Source organism: Oncorhynchus nerka, linkage group LG14 (assembly GCF_034236695.1).
Source record: "Oncorhynchus nerka isolate Pitt River linkage group LG14, Oner_Uvic_2.0, whole genome shotgun sequence".
Classification (NCBI taxonomy): Eukaryota; Metazoa; Chordata; class Actinopteri; order Salmoniformes; family Salmonidae; genus Oncorhynchus; species Oncorhynchus nerka.
The window spans coordinates 9364045-9373726 of record NC_088409.1 but is presented as its reverse complement, the minus strand read 5'-3'; the positions used below and the strand labels follow the sequence as shown (position 1 = coordinate 9373726).

Sequence of the window (9682 nt, the reverse complement as noted above, 5' to 3'; positions counted from 1 at the left end):
TTTCTGTGAAGACAAACGGTAAAACATTTTTTTAATCAAAAGTAAGAAATAAAACCCATTTTTCTATCGGCATGTTTAAACTTCACATTGGCACACAACATGTACATTTTTTGCCTGTCGAATAAACTAATATATATATATATAATAAGAGGTAAAGACGAATACACAGACGACATGAAAAACACACTGAACTCACCATGGGGGGACCAGGTCTTCGCCCACCTCCCATTTCCTGTGTGTCTGTTTTATGAATAAAAGAAGAAGAAACCAGTCAGTCAGTCAGTCAGCAAGTCAGTCAGCAAGTCAGTCAGCCAGTCAGCCAGTCAGTCAGCCAGCCAGTCAGCCAGTCAGTCAGCCAGTCAGCCAGTCAGCCAGTCAACGTTACAGAACAATCACACTGACAAACTCACAGCTCAAACTATTCAAGGTCTTCCCAGCGAAAGGAAAAGATAAGAGATTATTCCTTTTGTTACTTTTTTGTTATCTTTTCCTTTTTTTCTCCAGGAAAGAAGTCATTCATGTCAGTGAAAACACTGACTAATGGAGAAACACGTCAGCCTTTTAGGAAACACATATCCTATAGTAATACCAGGTAGACAGATACCTGGAAACACTGACTAATGGAGAAACACGTCAGCCTTTTAGGAAACACATATCCTATAGAAATACCAGGTAGACAGATACCTGGATATCCCATAGTAATAACAGGTAGACAGATACTCCTGGATAACCTATAGTGACCAGGTGGACAGACACGCTGGATAGCCTCTAGTAATACCAGGTAGACGAACGCCTGGATATCCCATAGAAATACCAGAGTAGACAGATACCTGGATATCCTATAGTAATACCAGGTAGACAGGATACTCTGGACATCCTATAGCAATGCCAGGTGAGACAGATACCTGGATATCTCATAGTAATACCAGATAGATACTCGGATATCCTATAGTAATACCAGGTAGACAGATACCTGGATATCCTATAGTAATACCAGGTAGACAGATGCCTCGGATATCTCAGCAGTAACACCAGGTAGACAGATACCCAGATATCCTCTAGTAATGCCAGGTAGACAGATACCTGGATATCCTAGTAATACCAGGAAGACAGATCTGGAAACATTCAGTCATACCTGGATATCTATAGAAATACCAGGTAGACAGATACCTGGATATCCTATAAGTAATACCAGGTAGACAGATACCTGGAAACACATTCAGTCATAGCTGGATATCCTATAGTAATACTATGAGACAGATACCAAAGATATCCTATAGATATGCCTATAGACAATACCAGTAGACAGATACCTGGATATCCTGATAGTAATACCAGGTAGACAGATACCTGCAACACATCCAGTCATACCTGGATATCCTATAGTAATACCAGGTAGACAGATACCTGGAAACACATTCAGTCATACGCTGGATATCCTATAGAAATACCAGGTAGACAGATACCGGGAAACACATTCAGTCATACGCTGGATATCCGTGATAGTAACACGCAGGTAGACAGGATACCTGGATATCATATAGTAATACCAGGTAGACAGATACTTGGATATCCTATAGTAATACCAGGTAGACAGATACCTGGTAACACATTCAGTCATACCTGGATATCCTATAGTAATACCAGGTAGACAGATACCTGAAATTCCAGTCATAGTGTATCCTAATACCAGGTAGACAGATACCTGGATATCCTATAGTAATACCAGGTAGACAGATACCTGGAAACACATTCAGTCATAGCTGGATATCCTATAGTAATACCAGGTAGACAGATACCTGGATATCCTATAGAAATACCAGGTAGACAGATACCTGGATATCCTATAGAAATACCAGGTAGGACAGATGCCCGGATATCCTATGTGCAAATACCAGGTGTGACAGATACCTGGTAACACATTCAGTCATAGCTGGATATCCTATAGTAATACCAGGTAGACAGATACCTGGATATCCTATAGAAATACCAGGTAGACAGATACCTGGAAACACATTCAGTCATAGCTGGATATCCTATAGTAATACCAGGTAGACAGATACCTGGATATCCTATAGTAATACCAGGTAGACAGATACCTGGATATCCTATAGTAATACCAGGTAGACAGATACCTGGTAACACATTCAGTCATACCTGGATATCCTATAGTAATACCAGGTAGACAGATACCTGGAAACACATTCAGTCATAGCTGGATATCCTATAGTAATACCAGGTAGACAGATACCTGATATCCTATAGAAAATGCCAGGTTTTTATCCTATAGTAATACCAGGTAGACAGATACCTGGATATCCTATAGTAATACCAGTAGACAGATACCTGACCTAGTAATACCAGGAAGACAGATACCTGGAAAACAGATTCAGTCATACCTGGATATCCTATAGAAATACCAGGTAGACAGATACCTGGAAACACATTCAGTCAAGTAAATGGATATCCCAGTAATACAAGGTAGACAGATACCTGGATATCCTATAGAAATACCAGGTAGACAGATACCTGGAAACACAATCAGTCATAGCTGGATATCCTATAGTAATACCAGGTAGACAGATACCTGGATATCATATAGTAATACCAGGTAGACAGATACCTGGATATCCTATAGCAATACCATTCAGACAGATACCTGATATCCTATAGTAATACCAGGTAGACAGATACCTGGGCAGACAGATACTCTAGAAATCCATTCAGGCAGACAGATACCTGGATATCCTATAGTAATACCAGGACAGATACCTGGAGTAATACCTGGTAACACAGTCATACCTGGAAATCCTATATAATACAGGTAGACAGATACCCAGATATCCTATAGTAATACCAGGTAGACAGACACCTGGGAAACACATTCAGTCATAGCTGGATATCCTATACCAGGTAGACAGGATATACTAGACAGATGTACCTGAAACACATTCAGTCATAGCTGGATATCCTATGCAATACCAGGCAGACAGATACCTGGAAACACATATCCTGATATCCTATAGTAAATACCAGGTGACAGATACCTGGATATCCTATAGAAATACCAGGTAGACAGATCATATCCTGGAAACACATTCAGTCAAAACAAATAGCTGGATATCCTATAGAAATACCAGGTAGACAGATACCTGAAACACATCATAGCTGGATATCCTGATAGAAATACCAGGTAGACAGATACCTGTATATCATAGCTGGATATCCTATAGAAAATACCAGGTAGACAGATACCTGGGAAACCTACATTACCAGGTCAGATAGCTGGATATCCTATAGAAATACTCAGGTAGACAGATACCTGGAAACACATTCAGTCATAGCTGGATATCCTGAAATACTGAGGTAGAAATCTGGTGAATACTGAGACGGTGGCTAGAAACACTGCTATAGTATCTATCCATGTATCTTTTAGAATTGATACCAGGTAAATACCTGTATCGCTATAGAAATACAAGATGGGGAATGTCCCTCTCTGTCTCCTCTGCTGACAGATACCTGATATCCCGGTACTGAAACTCCTGCATAATACCAGTAGACGGTCAGCCACATGATACACCATGACGTCATTCAGTCAGGTCGCTGGATATCCTATAGTAACACCAGGTAGACACATACCTGGAAACACATTCAGTCACAGCACACACACAGCAATACATAGGTAAACAGAAACAATATCCTATAAAAAAAGCTGGTATAATTATTGTGCATACCTGGATAACTAGCAGCTCTTATTAGCTTCCTAATAGTCACAGATACCTGGTAACTACAACAGTCATAGCTGGATATCCTAGAACTACAAATAGCAATAGGATATCCCCAGGTAGACAGATACCTAAACACATTCAGTCATAGCTGGATATCCTATAGTAACTACAAGGCAACAGATACCTGGATATCCTATAGAAATACCAGGTAGACAGATACCTGGTAACACATTCAGTCATAGCTGGATATCCTATAGTACCAGGCAGACAGATACCTGGAAACACATTCAGTCATAGCTATATCCTGAGAAATACAAGGTAGAAAACTGCGATGGGCTAGATATTCAGAACTGAACGGTGGCTAGTCTAAACATTCTATAGTACTATCCATGTGTCTTTAGTTATTGATTCATTATTACCTAAAATGCTGTCGCTAGGCTATTCAGAACTGGGGAATGTCCCCTCTGTCTCCTCCTGAACTGACGATCCCGGTGTCTCCCTCCGGTACTGAAACTCTGCATACCCTGTAGGGTCAGCCACATGACACACCATGACGTCACAGGTCACAGGTCGTACCGTCATACACACACACACACACACACACACACACACACACACACACACACACACACACACACACACATTGAATAAACAGAAAACAATACCTTAAAAAAAGCCGTGAATGTATAATTATTGTGCAATTTATAACTGTAGCAGCTCTATTAGCTTCCCTAATAGCTCACATGATTTAAACATATTCAAACTACAACAGCTAGCTAGATATTCAGAACTACAACAGCTAGCTAGATATTCAGAACTACAACAGCTAGCTAGATATTCAGAACTACAACAGTTAGCTAGATATTCAGAACTACAACAGCTAGCTAGATATTCAGAACTACAACAGCTAGCTAGATATTCAGAACTACAACAACAGTTAGCTGGATATTCAGAACTACAACAACAGTTAGCTGGATATTCAGAACTACAACAGCTAGCTAGATATTCAGAACTACAACAGCTAGCTAGATATTCAGAACTACAACAGTTAGCTAGATATTCAGAACTACAACAGCTAGCTAGATATTCAGAACTACAACAACAGTTAGCTAGATATTCAGAACTACAACAGCTAGCTAGATATTCAGAACTACAAATAGCCAGAATAGATATTCAGAACTACAACAGCTAGCTAGATATTCAGAACTACAACAGTTAGCCAGATATTCAGAACTACAACAGCCAGCTAGATATTCAGAACTACAACAACAGCTAGCTAGATATTCAGAACTACAACAGCTAGCCGATATTCAGAACTACAACAGTTAGCCAGATATTCAGAACTACAACAACAGTTAGCTGGATATTCAGAACTACAACAACAGCTAGCCAGATATCTGAACTGAACCACAACAGCTAGATATTCAGAACTACAACAACAGTTAGCTAGATATTCAGAACTACAACAGTTAGCCAGATATTCAGAACTACAAACAAACTAGCTAGATATTCAGAACTACAACAGTTAGCTAGATATTCAGAACTACAACAACAGCTAGCTAGATATTCAGAACTACAACAACAGTTAGCTAGATATTCAGAACTACAACAGTTAGCTAGATATTCAGAACTACAACAGTTAGCTAGATATTCAGAACTACAAAACAGTTAGCTAGATATTCAGAATCAAACAGCAAAGCAGTTAGCTAGACATTCAGAACTACAACAACAGTTAGCTAGATATTCAGAACTAAGCAACAGTTAGCTCAGATATTCAGAACTACAACAAATAGTTAGCTAGATATTCAGAACTACAACAGCAGTTGCTAGACATTCAGAACTACAACAGCAGTTAGCTAGATATTCAGAACTACAACAACAGTTAGCTAGATATTCAGAACTACAACAGTTAGCTAGATATTCAGAACTACAACAACAGTTAGCTGGATATTCAGAACTACAACAGCTAGCTAGATATTCAGAACTACAACAACAGCTAGCTAGATATTCAGAACTACTACAACAGCTAGCTAGATATTCAGAACTACAACAGCAGTTAGCTGATATTCAGAACTACAAATAACAGTTAGCTAGATATTCAGAACTACAACAACAGTTAGCTAGATATTCAGAACTACAACAACAGCTAGCTCGATATTCAGAACTACAACAACAGTTAGCTAGATATTCAGAACTACAACAGCTAGCTAAATATTCAGAACTACAACAACAGTTAGCTAGATATTCAGAACTACAACAACAGTTAGCTAGATATTCAGAACTACAACAACAGTTAGCTAGATATTCAGAACTACAACAACAGCTAGCTAGATATTCAGAACTACAACAGCTAGCTAGATATTCAGAACTACAACAACAGTTAGCTAGATATTCAGAACTACAACAACAGTTAGCTAGATATTCAGAACTACAACAACAGCTAGCTCGATATTCAGAACTACAACAACAGTTAGCTAGATATTCAGAACTACAACAACAGTTAGCTGATATTCAGAACTACAACAACAGTTAGCTAGATATTCAGAACTACAACAACAGTTAGCTAGATATTCAGAACTACAACAACAGTTAGCTAGATATTCAGAACTACAACAACAGCTAGCCAGATATTCAGAACTACAACAGCCAGCTAGATATTCAGAACTACAACAACAGCTAGCTAGATATTCAGAACTACAACAACAGTTGGGCTAGATATTCAGAACTACAAATAACAGTTAGGCCAGATTCAGAATCAGCAACAACAGTTAGCTAGATATTCAGAATTACAACAACAGTTAGCTGGATATTCAGAACTACAACAACAGTTAGCTAGATATTCAGAACTACAACAGCTAGCTAGATATTCAGAACTACAACAGCTAGCTAGATATTCAGAACTACAACAGCTAGCTAGATATTCAGAACTACAACAACAGTTAGCTAGATATTCAGAACTACAACAACAGTTAGCTAGATATTCAGAACTACAACAACAGTTAGCTAGATATTCAGAACTACAACAACAGTTAGCTAGATATTCAGAACTACAACAACAGTTAGCTAGATATTCAGAACTACAACAACAGTTAGCTAGATATTCAGAACTACAACAACAGTTAGCTAGATATTCAGAACTACAACAACAGCTAGCTAGATATTCAGAACTACAACAGCTAGCTAGATATTCAGAACTACAACAACAGTTAGCTAGATATTCAGAACTACAACAACAGTTAGCTAGATATTCAGAACTACAACAACAGTTAGCTAGATATTCAGAACTACAACAGCTAGCTAGATATTCAGAACTACAACAACAGTTAGCTAGATATTCAGAACTACAACAACAGTTAGCTAGATATTCAGAACTACAACAACAGTTAGCTAGATATTCAGAACTACAACAGTTAGCTAGATATTCAGAACTACAACAACAGTTAGCTAGATATTCAGAACTACAACAACAGCTAGCTAGATATTCAGAACTACAACAGCTAGCTAGATATTCAGAACTACAACAACAGTTAGCTAGATATTCAGAACTACAACAACAGTTAGCTAGATATTCAGAACTACAACAGCTAGCTAGATATTCAGAACTACACCAACAGCTAGCTAGATATTCAGAACTACAACAACAGTTAGCTAGATATTCAGAACTACAACAACAGTTAGCTAGATATTCAGAACTACAACAACAGTTAGCTAGATATTCAGAACTACAACAACAGTTAGCTAGATATTCAGAACTACAACAACAGTTAGCTAGATATTCAGAACTACAACAACAGCTAGCTAGATATTCAGAACTACAACAGCTAGCTAGATATTCAGAACTACAACAGTTAGCTAGATATTCAGAACTACAACAACAGTTAGCTAGATATTCAGAACTACAACAACAGTTAGCTAGATATTCAGAACTACAACAGCAGTTAGCTAGATATTCAGAACTACAACAGCTAGCTAGATATTCAGAACTACAACAGTTAGCTAGATATTCAGAACTACAACAACAGCTAGCTAGATATTCAGAACTACAACAGCAAGCTAGATATTCAGAACTACAACAGTTAGCTAGATATTCAGAACTACAACAACAGCTAGCTAGATATTCAGAACTACAACAACAGTTAGCTAGATATTTACTTACCTCAGGAGATGCAAAGCCCAAATACTCCCAGTCCCATGTGCCACCTCCAAAACTATAAATACAAAAAGTAGAATGTAAATAGCAGCTAGTCTGTTATGTTATTAAAACACTTCAATTAGTGGAGAGAGAGAACAGAGCAAATGCACGAGAAAACATCCCGAGTGAAAACACAATGGGGGGTGACCTTCATCTGCAATTGATTGATTTGGGGACTGAAAGGGTTTGTGAGGGGTCAGGGGTTCCCCACCTGCGTCTAGGGGCCTCTGGGGAGTCGCTGGGGGCCACCCCCCGGGCGACGGAGGCCAGGAACTCCTGTCTCTTCTGCTGCACCAAACAGGCCGCTCTGATGATCTTATGACGGGGAGTTCGGAGGTAAGGACGGTTGACTTTCTGAGCTAGGTCCTCTGTCACCATCTCCAAGTCAGTCTACACACAGACAGGAAGAGGCCAAACAAAAAGTATACAAACTGTAGAGGACAAAAGTATCTCTGTATAGCTGTAGTTTTAAACCATGAGGAAGCAGGGCCCTCTTCAATCTGCCGCCATAGGTGAACGCCTAACCGTGCCTAATGAACGGGCCAGCCGTGTGAGGAAGTCCTTAACGAAGAGAGTAAAAAGGGTTCCTCACAACAAGATCTGTTATTTTAAAACCTCAGTGTTTGAGAGGAAGTACATTTAAAACCTCAGTGTTTGAGAGGAAGTACATTTAAAACCTCAGTGTTTGAGAGGAAGTCGGGTTTAAAACCTCAGTGTTTGAGAGGAAGTCGGTTTAAAACCTCAGTGTTTGAGAGGAAGTCGGGTTTAAAACCTCAGTGTTTGAGAGGAAGTCGGGTTTAAAACCTCAGTGTTTGAGAGGAAGTCGGGTTTAAAACCTCAGTGTTTGAGAGGAAGTCGGTTTAAAACCTCAGTGTTTGAGAGGAAGTCGGTTTAAAACCTCAGTGTTTGAGAGGAAGTAGGTTTTTTGACAAGACATTTCAGATGTTTTATATAATCCTCGCTCTTAAGATCCGCCCGTCCGTACCTGCATAAGTTCAAAAATCTCTTTCTTGGTGGATTTGATCTCCAGGAAGAAGCCGTAAGAGGTAAGAGCACTTGGAGGATGCGACTGAGTCTCTCAGCAGCTCCAGTACAGCATCTTCAATGAACGTAGTGTCAGGTGTGGCCTCCGTCTCCTGAGAGAGAAGAAGGAGATCACGGATCAGGATTACCCCGCTCTCATACACACCGACTCATCATATCACATTCAGAAGAGAAAAGAAAAAGTATAAGATTTTCAAGTAGCTTTAAGAGTGTCTTTAATACATCTCCACCGATTTCAGTCTGTGTGTTGGTCTATTTATTTGAAAATGGGTTGTCTGCAAAACAAAGCGGAAACAAAACGATGAAAAAACATTGACATGACGCGAATATCCACATACGTCCACTCAAGGCTCTGCTCAGCTGTTCCATCTTGTCTTTGGCTGTCTTCAACAGGCGCTGCTCCAGCTAGATGGAAGGACAGACAAGGTAAGGTCCCACTACAGGACTTACTAAAGCTACATGACATTTAAACAAACCCAGCTCTGCCCTACTTACCTGGACAGGGTGTCAGGCTACACCAGGACTTACTAAAGCTACCTGACATTTAAACAAACCCAGCTCTGCCCTACTTACCTGGACAGGGTGTCAGGCTATACCAGGACTTCCTAAAGCTACATGACAGTTAAACAAACCCAGCTCTGCCCTACTTACATGGACAGGGTTGTCAAGCTACACCAGGACTTCCTAAAGCTACATGACAGTTAAACAAACCCAGCTC

At 39.5% G+C, this 9682-nt stretch overlaps 1 protein-coding gene across 1 annotated transcript; it reads right to left on the bottom strand.

Moving 5' to 3' along the window:
• Positions 1-3612: 3612 nt before the first annotated feature.
• On the bottom strand, positions 3613-8958 carry LOC135574985 (ankyrin repeat and IBR domain-containing protein 1-like). Its single transcript, XM_065027124.1, has 4 exons — positions 8906-8958; positions 8132-8310; positions 7885-7936; positions 3613-3639 (listed from the first exon to the last, which is right to left on the bottom strand). The coding sequence occupies exons 1-4, from the start codon at positions 8909-8911 to the stop codon at positions 3613-3615; spliced, it is 264 nt and encodes an 87-aa protein (XP_064883196.1). The 5' UTR covers positions 8912-8958.
• Between the last annotated feature and the right edge of the window lie 724 nt (positions 8959-9682).

Coding starts and splice junctions, on each gene's coding strand:
- LOC135574985 (XM_065027124.1), bottom strand. Junction 7,937..8,131: donor CCAGAGGCCCCTAGACGCAG/GTGGGGAACCCC, acceptor TTGTATTTATAG/TTTTGGAGGTGGCACATGGG. Junction 3,640..7,884: donor TGGGCTTTGCATCTCCTGAG/GTAAGTAAATAT, acceptor ATGTGTTTCCAG/GTATGTGTCTACCTGGTGTT.